Source organism: Asparagus officinalis, chromosome 10 (genome assembly GCF_001876935.1).
Source record: "Asparagus officinalis chromosome 10, Aspof.V1, whole genome shotgun sequence".
NCBI lineage: Eukaryota > Viridiplantae > Streptophyta > Magnoliopsida > Asparagales > Asparagaceae > Asparagus > Asparagus officinalis.
In genome coordinates this window covers 61,482,878-61,501,610 of record NC_033803.1, presented here as the reverse complement: position 1 = coordinate 61,501,610, position 18,733 = coordinate 61,482,878, and the positions used below count along the sequence as shown (strand labels likewise).

At 38.8% G+C, this 18,733-nt stretch overlaps 2 protein-coding genes and 1 pseudogene across 4 annotated transcripts; 2 read left to right on the top strand and 1 right to left on the bottom strand.

Moving 5' to 3' along the window:
• LOC109826792 lies at window positions 292-11,040 on the bottom strand (annotated as a pseudogene).
• Window positions 12,922-14,542, top strand: LOC109825993. The gene is made up of 2 exons (XM_020392931.1): window positions 12,922-14,415; window positions 14,510-14,542. The coding sequence occupies exon 1, from the start codon at window positions 12,942-12,944 to the stop codon at window positions 14,346-14,348; it is 1,407 nt and encodes a 468-aa protein (XP_020248520.1). The 5' UTR covers window positions 12,922-12,941; the 3' UTR covers window positions 14,349-14,415; window positions 14,510-14,542.
• On the top strand, window positions 14,248-16,932 carry LOC109825992 (serine/threonine-protein phosphatase 7 long form homolog). Of its 3 annotated transcripts, XM_020392930.1 has the most exons (8): window positions 14,248-14,358; window positions 14,454-14,542; window positions 14,619-15,121; window positions 15,201-15,425; window positions 15,504-15,591; window positions 15,676-16,098; window positions 16,166-16,226; window positions 16,309-16,932. In XM_020392930.1, exons 2-8 carry the CDS (start codon window positions 14,465-14,467, stop codon window positions 16,620-16,622), a joined length of 1,692 nt encoding a protein of 563 aa, XP_020248519.1. In that variant the 5' UTR covers window positions 14,248-14,358; window positions 14,454-14,464; the 3' UTR covers window positions 16,623-16,932. The 3 variants fall into 3 exon arrangements, with proteins under 3 accessions (XP_020248519.1, XP_020248518.1, XP_020248517.1); XM_020392929.1 differs by lacking the exon at window positions 14,248-14,358 and having other exon boundaries at window positions 14,429-14,542; window positions 16,312-16,932; XM_020392928.1 differs by lacking the exon at window positions 14,248-14,358 and having other exon boundaries at window positions 14,429-14,542.

The following is an 18,733-nucleotide window of genomic DNA, read 5'->3' as shown; positions in this document are numbered from 1 at the left end:
ATGCCATCTAATTCCAGTTCCAGTGCTACTACATTAAAGTTCTTTCAACTTATGTGATAAGTTACCGTTATTTTTCTTGTTTTTTCCGTAGAGAGTTCCAATTTCCTTGAGCGTTTCATAAAGGATGAAACAGAAGATTATGAGTAACAGTTAATGTGCTTGTAATCATCTCAGATGTTAGCCGCATTGAAATTGAATACAAGACAAAAACAAATTTCCTTGATTGTTTATTTAGATACATTCTAGCAACAAATCAATATATAACAAAGAATGAAGTTATTTGGACCCTGTACACTGTACACAAGTTTCTGAAGATCATAATATCAGTTATTACATTTGTTTATCAGCATTCCTTTCTCTTCTTTCCCTTGAAAGTACTTCAGCGAAACGAGTAAGCGCTTCTTCATTAGTTCCTTCGCCATCAACTGGCTCATACCGTCCTGTCTCCGAGTTCAATCTGGATACTGGCTTCTTCAGCAGGTCTTTGCCAATTTGAACCAGATTTTGTAGATTCTCCGTTGTCGATACATCGACCGACGATGCGCTTCCAATTAGTGTATCGTCCTGTATCATAACAAACATTTTGGTTCAATCAAAACACGTATCGAAGGACACTATAGGGCCTCTGAACTACTGTCAAATTGAACTAACCACTCCTTTAGTTATAATGTTGCAGACAGAACCCCTGGGTGTAAGTTTCTTGACTCTTTTTCGGGGGCTCTATCTGCAACAAGAGATTATCACTCAGTGGTTCTGTTCGCAGCAATACAGCCCACAATAGAACTATAGGGCTCCATTGCAATTAACCTAGCAACCAATTGATTATTTTTACCTGTATGCGACGATAGTTCTTCTGAGAGTGGAGCGCTTGAATAACAGTGGATGCGTGGATATCGACCAAGTTAGAGCTTGATTGACTGAATATGTCAATGATTGGGGATGCGCCTTCGTTGTATATTCACTGGAGGACTCCCCATTTGGCAGAATCTTTGGCGCTGACTCTCTCTATTACTTTCGCTGATCCCGTGCCGAGAGAGATTACAAGCAATTTTCCGGAACCTATGGCCTTGACGGGAAGAAAGTCTGGTTTCTGTTGGATTTAATCTAATAAATCTATTTGTGGGCACATATGATTAATCAATGTGTATTGCTATCTTTCAGGATAACCCACTAAAGTGATCAATTAAGTTGGGTTAATTTGGTATTTAAATAAGTCATGGGGTTATATGTGCAGATACCAGGTTGTAATTGTGATTTATTGAGGGGCTAAATTACAAAAGTACAACATCTATAAATAAGGGGTTATGGTCCCTAACCTAGGGTTACATTCTCTAATTCTCTACACCCCCATCTAACTAGAGAAATTCGGTTTTAGAGAAACCCTAAGGTTAGAACATCATCAAAAACCCAAATCAAGATTTCATCCATGGATTCAGGTATAAGCTTCCGCTCTTTTGATTATTTGTTAATCTCTTTGAATTAATCATGGCTATATGGTTTTAGATCTCAAGTTCTATGATGTAGATCTAACAAGTGGTATCAGAGCCACCTTGATTAATTCTTAGGGATTTAAGTTTTATTGGGTTTTTTTATCTTAAATCTCTAGTTAAAGATTCAATTTTTTGTTCTCGGATGAACAGTAATGTTCGGTGAACAGTAGTGAAATTTTTTTTGGATGAACAGTAAAGTATTTTTCGGATTAACAGTAACTAAAAAATCGCCGGTGAACAGTAACTTTTTGGAATTTTTTGGATTTTTCTTTGATTTTTTCTTCAATTTTTCCAATTCTGGATCTGTTTTGAAAATAAAAATCAAAGATTTTTGGGTTTGTCGGCGGCGGTTTCAGTTTGAAACCTTAAGGGTTCATGGCGAAAATTAAGGAGGTGGTTACCTCAAACGAACCTCACGTTCGTTCAATTTTAACCGAACTTCGCGTTCAAACGAACTTCGCGTTCGTTATCAAGTGAGCCTCGCGCTCAACGAACTTCGCGTTCGTTCTAAGGTGAACCTCGCGTTCAACTCAGGTGAGCGTCAAGCTCAATTTTAACGAACCTCGCGTTCGTTCTAAGGTGAACCTCGCGTTCATTTCAGACGAACCTCGCGTTCGTGCTGTACTTCAGACGAACCTCGCGTTCGTACTTCAGACGAACCTCGCGTTCGTACTTCAGACGAACTTCGCGTTCGAACTTCAGACGAACCTCGTGTTCATTTTTAAACGAACCTCGCGTTCGTTCCCAAGTTGAACCTCGCGTTCTTTTATCAAACGAACCTCGCGTTCGTTCATTTTCAGACGAACCTCGCGTTCGTGCTTAAGTGAGTCTCGTACTCAATACAGTCGAACCTCGCGTTCGAAGTTAAGGGAACTTCGTGTTCATTATGGTTAAGCCTCGGCTTTTCATGGGTCCACTTTGGTATACTTAATTTATTCAATTAAGTTATGGGCCCTAATTAAGCTGTGAGACCCCAATTAAGTTTTTGGAAATTCAGTTGATTTAAATTAAAACTTTTTAATTTAAATCTAATTTGGTTTTTAATCAATTATTTAATTCAAATATTATGACACTAAGGTATTAAGGTTGTCTCTCACTCCAATTGATTAATTGAAACAAGAAGTTGCCAAAGTAACCTCTCTTGTGTAGATTGTTCATGAGGAATGTGAGATGTTTGTGTGTATGCTTTCGTGTAAATATTTAATCGGCCCAAAGGAAGGTTAATATTTATTTAGACTGTATACACATCTGCGATGATAAGCGTGTGACAATTATAAGGTTTACATGTGAATAATGAATCGATCCAAAGATAGTTTCATTATTTGACATGAGTTATTGTCAATGTTTGATCATTGCAACAAGGTATCACTTACAAGTTAATATTACTGTCCAAAGACTTGATATTAATGTTGTGCCGGTATCTTGGATGGGGATTGTCATTATTTGAATTTTATTGATTATGGTTATTGATGTGAGCATTTTTGTTTTATTTCAGCTAATGCATCTGCTGCAACAATTTCTGCTAACATCAACTCAATTCCCATGCTAAATGGGACAAACTTCAAGGTTTGGAAAGAGAACATATTAATTGTTCTTGGCTGCATGGATCTTGACTATGCATTAAGAACTGAACAACCCCAACCTCTCAATGCGGATAGCACTCCTGATGCAAAGAAGGAGCATGAGAAGTGGGAGCGTTCAAATCGCATGAGTCTTATGATCATTAAGCGCGGCGTTCCGGAAGCCTTCAGGGGCATAGAATCCGAAGGGATTACTAAGGCTAAAGATTTCCTTGCCGAAATTGAGAAGCGTTTTGCGAAAAACGATAAGGTAGAAACAAGCACGCTTTTAGCTCGCTTGATTTCAATGAAGTATAAGGGCAAAGGAAATATCAGGGAGTACATTATGGAAATGTCTCATATTGCTTCAAAGCTTAAGGCACTTAAACTCGATCTTTGTGACGAGTTATTAGTGCATCTGGTTTTGTTGTCTCTTCCTGCACAGTTTAACCAATTTAAGGTCAGTTATAACTGTCAAAAGGAGAAATGGACTCTAAATGAGCTCATTTCATACTGTGTGCAAGAAGAAGACAGGTTGAAGCAAGATAAGATAAAAAGTGCTCATTTGGCCTGTGCCTCTAAGGATAAGGGCAAGAAAAGGAAGAATGATAAGGAAGCTGCTAAGGGTCCAGTTGAGAAGAAACAACATAAGGATAATCAGGGTTGTTTCTTCTGTAAGAAGCCTGGACATGTAAAGAAGGACTGTACAAAATATCACGCCTGGCGTGATAATAAGGGTACGTTCCTTGCTTTGGTCTGTTCTGAGGTTAATTTAGCTTCAGTACCTAGAAAAACTTGGTGGTTAGACTCTGGTGCTACTACTCACATAAGTGTTTCTATACAGGGTTGTCTGACCTACCGAAAGCCAAGTGATGTTGAAAGACACATCTTTGTGGGCGACGGACAATCGGTAGATGTGGAAGCAATTGGGCACTTTAGGTTGTTGTTAGGAACTGGTTATTATTTGGATTTAAAAGATACTTTTGTAGTACCGTCTTTTAGACGGAATTTGGTTTCTGTTTCTGTATTGGACAAATCAGGTTATTCTTGTTCATTTGGAAACAGTCAATTCAGTTTATCTTTTAATTCAAATATTGTGGGAACCGGTTATTTGAGTATTTATGACAACCTATATTTTCTTGATACAATTGCTTCTTACAATGAATCCTTGCATGTGGAATCACGTGGTACTAAGCGTAAATTAAATAAGGAAAATTCGGCGACATTATGGCATAAGCGCTTAGGTCATATTTCAAAGGGTAGAATTGAGCGTCTTGTGTCTGATGGCATTTTGGATTCCCTTGATTTTTCGAACTTCGACGTATGTGTTGAATGTATCAAGGGAAAACAGACCAAAGTGAAAAGATCAGGTGCCAACAGATCTTCGGATGTCTTAGAATTGATACATACGGATATTTGTGGGCCATTCCCTACGGAATCCTGGAATGGTCAACAATATTTTATATCATTCATAGACGATTACTCACGTTATGGGCACCTATATCTTATTCATGAAAAATCTGAGTCTCTGGACATGTTCAAAGCCTATAAAGCTGAAGTTGAGAATCAACTCAACAGAAGAATTAAAACCGTCAGATCTGATCGTGGTGGTGAGTACTACGGTAGATATGATGGTTCAGGTGAACAACGTCCAGGACCATTTGCTAGATACCTAGAGGAATGCGGTATCGTCCCACAGTACACCATGCCGGGTTCACCTAGCATGAATGGTGTAGCTGAAAGACGAAATAGGACTCTTAAGGATATGGTAAGAAGTATGATTGCTCATTCTTCTTTACCAGAGTCACTCTGGGGAGAAGCACTTAAGACAGCAGCTTACATTCTGAATAGAGTACCAAGTAAAGCAGTTGCTAAAACACCTTATGAGCTTTGGACTGGTCGAAAGCCCAGTTTAAAGCATTTACATATTTAGGGATGTCCAGCTGAGGCAAGGCCTTATAGGCCAAATGAAAAGAAATTGGACTCCAAAGGGCAGAGGTTGGACGTACCAGCGAACCGTCCCCAAAAAAGCAGTATGTGCTAGGTTTTATTCACTATTTTGAGACCTGACGTAATTTGCCCTAATTTCAATTAGAACTAAACAGTGATAGGTTCAAGCACAGCCCACGTTGGTTCTAGTTTGAGTCAATGTTAGTTATAGATTGAGTTCATGTTAGTTTTATAACAGCCCGCGTTAGTTCTATTAGATGACGTTAGTGTTAGGTCTAATTTTAGTGGGCGTTAGTTCTAATTTAACTTGAAAATTTTATTTCTTTACAGGAAAAAGCTTGCTGGAACTGAATCAGATGAAAAAATAAGGCTAAATGCCAACTTCGGGGCGTATTGGAAATTCATGAAGCGGATTGCCCCGAAGATGCGCCAGTGGCACAGGGATGCGTACCGTGGCTCTATATTTGAGCACTATATTTTATTTGGGCCTCCTGCGCCTGATCGCCCCTTACTGGAACTGCTGCTGAGCTATTATGATGAAGCCAATGGCGAATTTTCTATCCCTGATTCAAAGACTGGTGGGGTAAAAAGAGTTATATTTGATATACAATGGGTCCACAACCATACATATTTCCCAGTTAATGGAGAAGTCCCAAGTATCAATCGGGACTCAAAAAACAGAATCTGGGTGCAATACTTCGCTCCTCTTTTCAAGACTGAAGAGGGGAAGAAGTTAAAAAAAGGAACAAAGACCCATCGCAGTTACCTCGAAGGGCAACTGGAGAGGCTTGTGGAATCTACAGAACAGCAGGATATCCAAGACTTTGTTCTGCTGCAAATTCTGTACCAATGCTCTTTGATATGGTGCCCCAGATGCGGGGAGGGTATCCCTAGACCTATACTCAGGTACCTGGATAGCATTGAGAGGGTCAATGGAGTTGCATGGGCCCAATTAATTTATTCAGAAATTATCAGGGGCATTGGGGTTGCTTTGAAGGGCAAGAAGAAGTCAGGGATGACACATGTCCCAGGTTGCATGACACTATTGTGTGTAAGTTCCATGTTTTACTCACTCAGCAAGTATTTTTGTTCTGATTTATGTCATGTGAGTTCTAATGTATGGTCATGTTAGTTCTAGTTTTTTCCATGTTAGTTCTAACTTATTTCATGTTAGTTCTAATTTGGGTCATGTTGGTTCTATCTGTGGACATAAGTTAGAACTAACAGAGATCATGTTAGTTCCAATTTATGCCATGTGAGTTCTAACTTTTAGCATGTTAGTTCTAGCTGCACCCATGTTTTATTTTAAATCGCTAATCATTTTAGTTCTAATTCATGCCTTGCGCGTTCTAATTTGAGTGCTTAATGTATTTGTTACAGCTTTGGTACTACGAGATGACCGGCATAAAGAAATATGCCTACGTCGACTACTCCAAACCTCCAATGACATGTTGGGCTTCAGCGGATGTGAAAGTCTCATCTCTGAGGGTGAGGACAATAACATCAAAGGCTAAGGCAGCTTCAATAGCTTTTGTCCATAGGCCTATTGTGGAAGTAGGGCCTGCTCCTTCAAATATACGTGCACTTCCCGCGGTACCGAGGGGCGAAGGAGTGCATCATAAGCCTAAGGCAAAGAGGAAGGCGAATGAGGAGGAAACGAGGAAGAACTTATCAATAGGCTATGTAAGTACAATGTTAAGTCTAACTTATTTCACGTTAAATGTAAACAACATCCATGTTAGTTCTAATCCTATTTTATAATATAATCTCTAAACAATCTCAGATCATTGCAAAGCATATTGACGATGCCATTGATGATGAAGAGGTGGAGAATCTACCCATTGAGCAGCAGCTTGCTTTTTGGAGAAATTCTGCTAAATGTCTCAAACGAATACTATCTGCCACAAAGCAGAGCAAGAGTACATATTGTAAAGAATTTATGATTGAGATCAACAGGCTAAACACAATAGTTCAAAAGCTTGGAAGCCATGATGAGGTTATAGACCCGGTGGTGCTAAAGGCAAATATCAAACAGAAAATTGTAGATAGGAGGAAGTTGAAGCCACGGGTAACTGAGGAGGAACAGCATGGCAAATCAAGCAGAGCACATAAGGAAGGCGCCACCATGCAAGAAGCTGTACATAGCCATGTTGAAGAGGTTGCTGAGGAGCCTGTTGATGATTTTGTTGTACATGGGTGCGACCCTGATTTGGGGGTCACCTCAATGGAAGGCAAAGTTGTGGATGAAGCCCCCGAGAATAAAGATGAGGAGGGTATAGATAGAGAAGAAAATATTGTAGATAATAAGATTGAGGAGAATGTAGATAAGGTGGAGGAAAATGTAGATAGGGAAGTGGAGAATGCAGATAGGGTAAAGGAGCATGTTGATAACGAAGAGGGGATTGTACATAAAAAGGAGGAGATTGTAGCCCCTGAAGACGAGCATGTTGGTAGAGAAGGGGAGAATGTAGAGAGTAGGGCTGAGGAGATTGTACATAAAGGGGAGGAGCCTGTTGATATGGGAGGGGAGCATGTTGGTGGAGAAGGGGGGGATGTAGATAGCAATGCTGAGGAGGATGTAGATACTTCACACCAGGTGGACAAGATTATAGAAGATCTGTCAAGGAATGTGCAATCGGAGACAGATGAAGCAGCTCCACCAAGGAATAAGCCCACGGCAGGTAGTCCACCGCCGAAAAGGGAAAGCAAGAGATCTAAATGGAAGAGGACCCCTTACACAGAGGGAAAAGTAAAGAAAAAGCAAAAAGAAATGATAGATCTCATACCAAGTCCTGAATATGTACATACAGAGAAGAAAGTTTCCCATTTTTACCCTGGCAACCAATATCCCACTTGAATAAAGTTTTCAGTTAAGACACTCTGTTACATTATGTTTGGTTTTGACCTCACTAAGGAGGACCAGTTGAAAATAGACATGTACTGATCACATTGCATGTAATTTTCATGCTGCACATCCATGATTGATCTATGTCGTTTGATTGTATTGGTATATGTGACCATTGATGGGTCGAGTCACGATAAATGTGACGAAGGCCGCTTTGATCCTATATTGATATAGTCAATGGACGAGATTGTTCGGAAATACCATTTCAGTGATAGCAATTTTTGAGCTCATAAGGTTATACACAATTTAAGGAATCATATGGTGCCCAAGTGGGAGATTGTTGGATTTAATCTAATAAATCTATTTGTGGGCACATATGATTAATCAATGTGTATTGCTATCTTTCAGGATAACCCACTAAAGTGATCAATTAAGTTGGGTTAATTTGGTATTTAAATAAGTCATGGGGTTATATGTGCAGATACCAGGTTGTAATTGTGATTTATTGAGGGGCTAAATTACAAAAGTACAACATCTATAAATAAGGGGTTATGGTCCCTAACCTAGGGTTACATTCTCTAATTCTCTACACCCCCATCTAGCTAGAGAAATTCGGATTTAGAGAAACCCTAAGGTTAGAAGATCATCAAAAACTCAAATCAAGATTTCATCCATGGATTCAGGTATAAGCTTCCGCTCTTTTGATTATTTGTTAATCTCTTTGAATTAATCATGGCTATATGGTTTTAGATCTCAAGTTCTATGATGTAGATCTAACAGTTTCTCCTTGAAAGTTCCCTTTGCGGCTATATTTATCGCTTCCAAAGTCTGCATCTCACAAAATATACACAATAAATTAGAAATCTGTACCGTAGTCATAAGTCACAATAGAGTATTCAGAGTTTTGGTTTTGTATTCTAACACGGGTTATTCCACACAACAGTGTTTTTTTTAAACTAATAACGGCATTTAAATATGTCAGGCGAAGTATAAACATGCATCATGTTATCGTCCCTCCTGTTTCACCACTACTTCAAAACTTTGAATTTGAAAAAAATTACCGGATTATTCGCTGCAACACCGCCGTCAATAAGATTAAAGCTCATGGATCTCCCTTTAGAATCTTTGATTTCAAATTGATGAGAAGGTAGATAGGTCGGAGCTGCTGAAGTACTAATGCAGATGTATAATGCACGGATAAATGTAGAAATTTTAGTTAGAAGGCAAGCCGACTTGCAAGAGGATTAGGAAATGGACGATTCCTTATTTAGAAACGGGGCGTACAAATGGAAAGAAATTAACGGTCAATCTCTCCCAATGGGATTTCCTTAAAAGAAGTGGGGGTAAATCTTAAGTAGATAAATCAAGTTCTAACTTTTCAAAAATAAAAATAAAAAAAGTTGTGTGTTTACAATTTGGACGAGTAACTTTTTGATCATGAAAATAAATAATATTCCAATAAGGATCACGTTAGCAAGTAATATCAGTAACTATAAAATAAAATGTATTAAATGAACTACATAAGAATGTGATTGATTTTAGACTAATCATAAAAACCTTAAAGAAAATTTTAAAAGATGAAAGATGACGGTTATGTTTTTATTTCCTTTTGTATTTGGAAACTTGATGACTTCAGTTATGCTGAGTAAGTCACAGAGAGAAGCCAGTTTTTGCTTGGACCCAAATTTCAGATTTTGCTTAAAAGAACGATGCATAATCATATGAGAACAATATCTTCTCCACTACAAAAAAAAAAGGAGGGACTACTGCATAGTTATAATCATTTATTATCTACTGGTTGGTTATGGTTTTTTAGTGCAAAATTAGGAATGAGTAAAATACACAGGAATATGGTTAGTGTTAGACTTATATTGTTTCACAACCACACACTAGATAATCAACGGTTAGAATAAAAAAAGTGATCACTCCACTACTTTTTTTATAGTAGAGAGGATCCAAATTCGAGGAGAATTTCATTGCACACAGTAGTCATGCACATATAAACCTGTTACATAATCATACTAGGACATGGGGAATTCCTTATGTCGGAAATTAAAAACAAGGAGGATATAAAAATGGAAGAAATTACCGATAATCTTTCCCCTTCAACTTCCTTAAAATGAACAAGAATTAAGGAGGATAATAGAAGTATACGAACTTTGGCTGTTGAACGCGAAAGATGCCATGTTAACATTATATAGTCCGTAAATTGATTTTTTTTTTTTTTAAATCGGAGTGCATGTACATTTTGGATGAGTCCTTTGCGATTGTATGAAATAAATAAATTTTAAATAAGCATAAAGTTAAGAAAATAATGGATAACAATTAAATATATTAAACTTTGATTACCCGTAGTCCAAAATATAAGAATAAATAGGGATAATTTTATATTGGTCCCTTAAAATCATCCATAAGTACAAATAAGTAGATTTAAAACAAAAGTACTAATTAGTCCCTCAAATCTCAGTATTTGCTCATTTAGTCCATCATATTTATATGCCTCTTGCAATTTTGTTGCTCTAGTTGAGTAGTGTGAGTTTTTAGGGATTATTCATCTTTAATGGAATGAGAGTTTATCCATTGTACTCTCACTTAAACCCACAAACTCTTTTCTTAGCTGGTTTAACCCAACAACCCATTTATCCTAAAATCCAAACACAAAAAAAAAAAAAAAAAAAAAAAAAATTAAAAAAAAAAAAAAAAAAAAAAAAAAAAAAAAAAAAAATCTTTTTCTCCTACAAGGAAACCCCTAATCCATTTCATAACTATTTTCATGGTATTATTTCCTCCAACCCCTGTATAATCATCTAAATTATTTACTCCGTCCATTTCTCATCATATACTAAAGGAAAACATATACTAGTGGTGATATTTAGGTAATTGCAGATGTTAGGTTGGGTGAACCCAACCATAGTTAGAGAAAAGGAGAAATTTTTAAAACAGCCCATTTTTCAATTTTATTGTGCAAAATCGACCGTCTCAGAAATTAATTAGCAAAAACAACCGAAAAGGGTCGATTTTGCAATTACGGAACTGCACGGGACTAGTAGTCCCGTGCAGTCCGCCTACCCCACTAACTCCGCTTTCTTTTCGTTCGTTTCGTTCCTTCTTTCCTTCTGCGATCTCGTGACCACTCTCCCCCGAAGAAAAAAAAAACCTGCTGGCCTCGTCGACCCCCGCCGCCGATCACCGCCATTTTCCGTCGCCGCCGATCACCGCCATTTTCCGTCGCCGCCGATCACCGCCATTTTCCGTCGCCGCCGATCACCGCCATTTTCCGTCGCCGCCGATCACCGCCATTTTCCGTCGCCGCCGATCACCGCCATTTTCCGTCGCCGCCGATCACCGCCATTTTCCGTCGCCGCCGATCACCGCCATTTTCCGTCGCCGCCGATCACCGCCATTTTCCGTCGCCGCCGACCCCGACGCTCTCGTGACTGAGCCTTCAACCCCCCCAAACCCTAGCCTTCAACTTCGACTTCGACCCCCTGCCATTTGCAGTCGCCGCCTAACCCTAGCCCTCCGACCTCGTCGCGCATCCGACACCATCGACGCCCACCGAACCCCCATTCTCAGGTGTGTTTTTCTTTTTAATTTTGCTGTTAATTTGGGAGTTAGGGTTTAGTTTAGCAATTATTTACATATGAGAGGGTTTAACAATTATTTTTGAGAGGGATATTCATCAAATTTGCTGTTAATTTTGCTGTTAATTTTGCTAGAATTGGGTAGGATTAGTTTTTATTTTGTGCAATAGGATGAATAATGTGGTTTGGGGGTTAGGGTTTAGCAATTATTTACAAATGATGAATAATAATTAAGGGTGTAGCCATTATTTGAGATTGATTAAGGTAATAAATTTGATGTTGATTTATTCAGATATTAATAGATTATTTGCATATGATGGACTGTGTATTTTCAGTTTCGATGACGAACTCCATATCCATTATTTGTTTCTTTAATGGGAGCCTCGGCGTCGGAGTGAATAATTTGCCGGTGTATGATGGAGGTTCTCGGAAAATGTTCATGCTATCTAAGTCGTGTAATTTTGATGGAATGACTAGGGAAATACACAGAGTTACTAAAATTAAGAAAGAAGAATATACAATTAGGGTGTTCTTCAACTGTCCGATAAATGAGAGTAGAACTATTGCCGTGGAGATTACCGAAGATGAGGAATTGAATGACATGAAACAATTAGTCGAGAAGCAAGCGTCAATTGAGTTGTTTATTGAGAAGTATCCGATTCAGGAATTTGCCCAAGTTTCACGACCTCAAGGAGAGTTTTCTCGGATGCTTGACTTAGACAACGAGTCGATTGGTTTTATGACATCTCCAAGTCAAGAGCCATGGTCTCAACCACAACATTTAAGTGAGTATTCTATCGGTGGGACGTCAACTAATATATTTAACGACGCTTCAGGTCATGTTACGGGTTACCCACCAGTCGGAGCAATTATAGAAGATGAAGCAGATGATGATTCAGATCATTTTGAAGAAGATGGCGTGCAAATTGATAGCATGCATGTGGCAGCTGGAATCGATGATGACGCCCGTTGGATGGAGCAATTTAACGTTAACAATGATTATGTGGAAGCTGAAGATCCGTTGCCCGACGAGTTTCATAATGAGGATTGGATAAATACTTCTCAAGCTGGATTTGTTGATGTTGGGCCAAATTTACAACGACCTGAGGACTTCACTTTTAAAAAAGGGGATCTATTCGAGAGCAAGGAGGCACTGATCTTTGCAATCCGAGAATGGTCCATCAAGAATCGGGTCAAATTCAAGCCGGTAAAAACTAATGCAACAAACTACAATGTGAAATGCTTCTTTAACGATAAGAATGAAGTAGAGAACGCAAATGAGCAAGATGAGAGAAATAAAAAATGTCCTTGGTTGCTAAATGCCGCTGTGAGAAAATCATCAAATGGGCAATTTGTAATATGTAGATATTGCGGACTTCACACATGTTGCAACCCGTCGGTGGATGTCGATGATTATTCTGCATCTTCTTCTTATATATGTAAGCTAATTATGCCTGAAGTTAGAGCTGAACTTGATCTGAATGCAGGTCAGATATTTCAGAGGGTATATGACATGCGGGGGATTAAGATATCTAAATATAAGGCATATGATGCAAGGAGGAAAGCGTTGTCTAAAATTTTTGGAGATTGGGAAAAATCATATGAATTACTTCCACAGTATCTTGAAGCTATCAAACGAAATAATCCGGGTACTGAATACGAAATATTATCCGAAGAGATTGCACCGGGTATGGAGAGGTTCACTCGCGTGTTTTGGGCATTTGGTCCTGCTATTAAGGGCTTCACTTTTTGTCGTCCGCTATTGAGCATTGATGGTACACATTTATATGGAAAGTACAAAGGCGTGCTTCTTGTAGCGACCGGTGTAGATGCAAATGGCGGGTTATTTCCTCTAGCATTTGCAGTCGTGGAGGTGGAGGATACGTCTAGTTGGAAGTGGTTTTTTGAACTTATATACAAGTGGATTCCAAGTGTCCGTGCGCCAAGAATAATTACCTTTATTTCGGATAGGATGAAAGGAATTATAAGGGCGTTACATGAGGGTTTTAGTGCACCACATCACCATCGATATTGTTTAAGGCATATAAGAGATAATTTCAAGAAAAAACACGGTGAGATTAATTTGCAAAATCTTTTGTGGCAAGCCGGGTGTGCGACCGACACATTAGTGTATGAACATTGCAGGGAGAAAATCAAGTCTTTGTCATTAGATGCACATAATTGGATTGAAAATAACTTGAAGCCTCAATTCGAGCATCGGTGGGCATTATGTAAGGATGAGGGTGTGCGGTTTTGCATGATGACGACTAATTGCTCCGAGAGCTTTAACGGCGTTCTTAAAGGAGCACGAGCTATGCCAATACAATCTTTGGTTGCGAGAACATTCTATAGACTAAACGCATACTTCAACAAAAGGCGTGGTGATGGCATAGACTGGACAACACGTTACACACCAAAAAATGAGTCCATTTTGCATAGAAGAATTGAGGCAGCAAGATCATGTCAAATTACTGTATTCAACGACAACGAATGGCAGGTACAAGATTGTGACGGTATCTACACCGTTAAACTATTTGATGTTGATTGCACTTGCACATGTAACATACCACAACTCCAAAAAATACCCTGTGCACATGTGCTTGCGGCTTCTTCTAATCAGCCGGGAGGTGCTAGAATTCCCAGAAATCGGTATTGCTCGCCTTGGTATTCAACAGCTCACTATCAAAAGACATATAGTGAGAGTTTTCATCCACCTGATGATAGTCGGTATTGGCCTGAATATAATGGACCACATATAGTTCCACCTCAGTACCGGAGACAAGCAGGTCGACCACGATCTGTGCGAATTAGGGGAACCATGGATCAAGGGCGAGAAGGAGTGGTCAAGCACAAAAAATGTAGTCTTTGCAAACAACCGGGACATACTCGACCTCGTTGTCCATCTAGACACAATAGATAGCAACTAATTGGTAATTTATATCATTTTTTTATTTTTATATACTTTAATAAAGAAACTGAATTACTATATGATTGATTATTAACATGTGTATAATTATATGTGCAGGTTTGTACACCATGGATCCTGGGCCGGTTAGTGATGAGGTCTTATATGACCAGGCTCAGCATCGTTCACATATTATATCCTGTACAGAGGTAATTCAGTTACTTTATAATTGTAATATTTGCATTTACATAATATTGCATTCTTATACTATCATTGTCTATACAGAGAGGTCCGAGTATCGTTATGGTTGATCATAGCCTCAGCCATAGCCGTTGGCGGTTAGAGGATGAGCGTATCATAGCAGCTGTGGGACGGGCCGGCTTCTTGACTTGTTCAAAGCTTCGTTGGATAAAGCTCGATTGGCCCCTACTGATTGCGTTGATGGATAGATGGAGACCTGAGACCAATACTTTCCACTTCCGAATGGGTGAGGCTACCATTACTCTACAAGATGTATCCGTGATACTCGGTCTCCGTATAGATGGTCCGTGCATTACCGGCACTGATAGTGATGTATGGCCTCGAAGATGTGAGGAGTTGTTAGGTGTAGCTCCAGAGACTATGCCTAGAGGAACTATTAAGTTGAAGTGGTTGAGAGAGACCTTCTCAGTACCGTTGCCTGTTGATGCCCCACAAATTTTGGTTGACCAACATGCACGTGCATACATTATGCACATGATTGGTACTATATTATTTCCAGATTCAAGTAAAGATAAAGTGCATGCGAGGTATGTGTATTTATAATATGAATCTGTATTTCATTGAATTAGCTTATTTTAATAAATTGGAATATTGTGAATATGCTAGGTGGTTACCACTCCTCGAGGACTTGGACGTATGTGGTACAAAATCGTGGGGTAGTGCTGTTTTGGCGTATTTATATAGAGAGATGTCAAAAGTGGCACTTATGCAAAACAGTGAGCTTAAAGGGTGTCTAAGCTTATTGCAAGTATGGGCATGGGAGAGACTTCATTTGAAGCCAAGACTATGCACGCATTTACAATTAGATGGACAAATTCCACTGGGATGCAGGTATTGTATTTTTAGTGTAGCGAATATAATTGTAGTTATCATTGTGGTACTAAATGTATGATAAATATTTTTTTGTAGATGGAATGTCGAAAAATGCTATGACGAGACCCCGGCTAGACAATTAGATTTCTACCGGAATGAGCTTGACCGTATGAAGATTTTTCAGGTAATTCTCACCGAAAAACATGCGTTTTTTCTTCTACATACTGAAAACCCAATTCTGATATGCAACTGCAATAAATTATTGTAGATGGAATGGGAGCCCTACACCCAATTTCTACCTCAGCTACCCCCAATATGCACAGAATACCAAGTTGTATGGAGAGCTAGAGTTCCTCTTATATGTTTGGAGATAGTAGAAATGCATGTACCGGACCGCGTGCTTCGACAATATGGTCTTGCACAACATGTTCCGCAGTTTGTTGAAAAGATAGAGAGGAAGGCAAAGAAAGGAGGCCAACAAATAAACTGGATGATCGTGCATCAAGCTTTTATACACAAATGGAATGATAGGCATTTTTGTATTGTCAACCAAATTGAACCAACTCCTCGGGAATCAGATTACTACACTTGGTATTGGGACATAACCCGAAGATGGATACTTCATTCGACCACAATACCGGTTGAGTCGCAAAGAGGATATGTGCCCCGGGGTATAGATGAGAGAGAATTAGTAAGTATTTTCATATTTTGATTTAAGTCCATTTTTATTGGTACTTTATGTGTTGAAAAATTTGCAGGTATCAGCAATAGATGAAGTTCAAACTCTTGCAAATCGTGGTTTGGAATTGGCTCGAGCAGGTACGAAAAAATTAAATCTCAAATTTACATTCTGTAATATCAAATTTAATATGAAATTTTGTTTTTGAACTATCTATCGCAGCAGATAGAAATCCCGAAGCACATGAACATGTATCAATATATCAGGCTATAATGCAGAGGCTTCAACAAGCCTTACACCGAACTCACGAAGATCGTCATGATGGACGGGAGGTAAGGTCATTCGTATATACACGACAACAGCGACAAAGTCGAGGACGACGCAGAAATAACGATGAAGCTGGACCTTCCCAACGTGTCGACGATGGAGCTGGACCGTCACAACCACAAACGCAACCGGATCACGAACTCGTCGAAGGGCGGTATGGAGGACGACGAAGACAAAGGAGGAGGAGGAGAGTTCTTGGATGTATGTAAACTACAGGTTATATACATTACAAAACTATTTAGGGATGTGATTTTTGGATTTGTAGTCGATAATATCATGTGATATGTTTGATTTCTAAGTGGGTTTGTGGTGTTATTATGCTGGATTTGTTAGTGGGAGTTTGTGGTGTGATGTGATTTGTTTGATTTGAAATGAGTATGTGGTGAAATCAGTATGTAATTTGTTAGTGGGAGTTTGTGTGGATGTATGCACAGGGACTACATGAAATGCAGTGGTGAAATGAGTATGTGACTTGTTAGAGGAAGTTTGTGTTGATATATGCACAGGAACTACTTGAAATGTAGAGAAAATTGCACAAAAATGTGCACAGCGAGTGCACGGGACTGCTAGTCCCGTGCACTTGGTGTTCAGCAAACGGGTAGTGCTCTCTGCTTAAAAGTCGGGACTGCTAGTCCCGACTTTTAAGCAGAGAGCAGCTGCTGGAACACCAAGTGCACGGGACTGATAGTCCCGTGCACTGGGTTTCAGCAGCGGGTTTGCTGAACACCAAGTGCACGGGACTAGCAGTCCCGTGCACTTCGGAAATCACCCTCCGCTGCAAAACCGACCCTTTTCTCCTGAAAAGGGTCGGTTTTGCTAATATTTTTCAGTTTAGGTCGATTTTGCCTATTAAATTTTAAAAATGGTTGGTTTTAAAAATTTCTCCTTAGAGAAAATAATAGAAAATTTAACAGAAGGACAAAATTGCAATCAAACAGCAGATTTGAGGACTAATGAGTAAATACTGAGATTTGAGAGATTGGTTTATAATTATGGATGATTTAAGGAACTAATATGCAACTATCCCAAATAAATAACTTGGATGAGAGAATTTTTCTATTTATACCAAGTCAAGAAAAAATGGACATCATTTATGAATAACTAGGATAGCATTGACAGTGTTGTTGAATAATGTTGCAGGTGACAGTGAGCATAATCTTGATTATTCTTGACGAAAATGGTGACATTCATTAAAGCAGTAACAAACATTTTTTTAAGTTTCATTCAATTCGTCCAATTTTAATAATTAGGTATTACAATACTTGTGCTACGCATGGAGTGCAGAAAGAGAGGATGTATAATTTAAGTGGCTGATGCTAAGGGGGTGTTTGTTTCAAATCCTATAATTTTAGGATATGGATTTCATCATGGGATTTGAATTACATAGGTAATTTGTTATGAGTTAGGATTCCTAAAACTTTGTTTGTTTCAATAATATTTTGGGATTTGGAATACCATAATTTATAATATTTTTGTTTGTTTCAAACTTTTTAGAATTTGAAATCTTTAATTTGTCTAACACTTTTAAAATACACCCCACATCCCACCCAAAAAAGAGGATTTCACAAATCCTTAAATATAATATTTTTTTATTATTTGGGGATTTGATATTATAAAATTTGTTTTGAAACAAACAAGTTTTATGAAATTCTAAAACCTGAAAAAACCCATTTTTTAATCCTAGAATTTGAAATCCCACCCAAATGCCATTTTTTTTTTTTGAAACAAACACCCCCTAAGTCAATGTAAAAAGTTAGGATGCAAACGAACTCAATTCCTACTACTGATCCTACCTATGATAAACTATTGAAATTTTGGAAGCAAAGCAAGGGTTTTTACTGGGCTTTCTCACGATTACCAAAAACAAGTTGTGCGAAGTCTTAATGGGCTTGGCCTTTCTCAAATTTACTACTTTCATGCGGGCTTACTCAAATCAGACGCGTTGCCTACGCCAGCCCTCTTCTCTTTTGAGCCCGCGCGCTTCATTGGGCTAATCCGACGGAAAACGTGGCAGGCTTCTGATTTGCTCCGGCAGTTAAAGGGGAATCCGGAATTAAGGTTAAGTTTACGAAAGTCCCTAAACTTTGGGTCATTTCTTATTAAACCCTCCTGAAGTTTTTTCCTCTATTTCACAAAAGTTCTCCTAAACTTTGGGATATCTCGTAAAATCCTATTAAACTTGCACATTTTCCCATCGAACCCGTCAAATGGTGTTAGCATGCCGATTAACATAGTCAGGGGAACGTGTGAAAATTTAAAGGTCTGGAGGGATTTTGTGAGACACACCATAGTTCAAAAAAGGGTTTTAGTGAAATGAAAA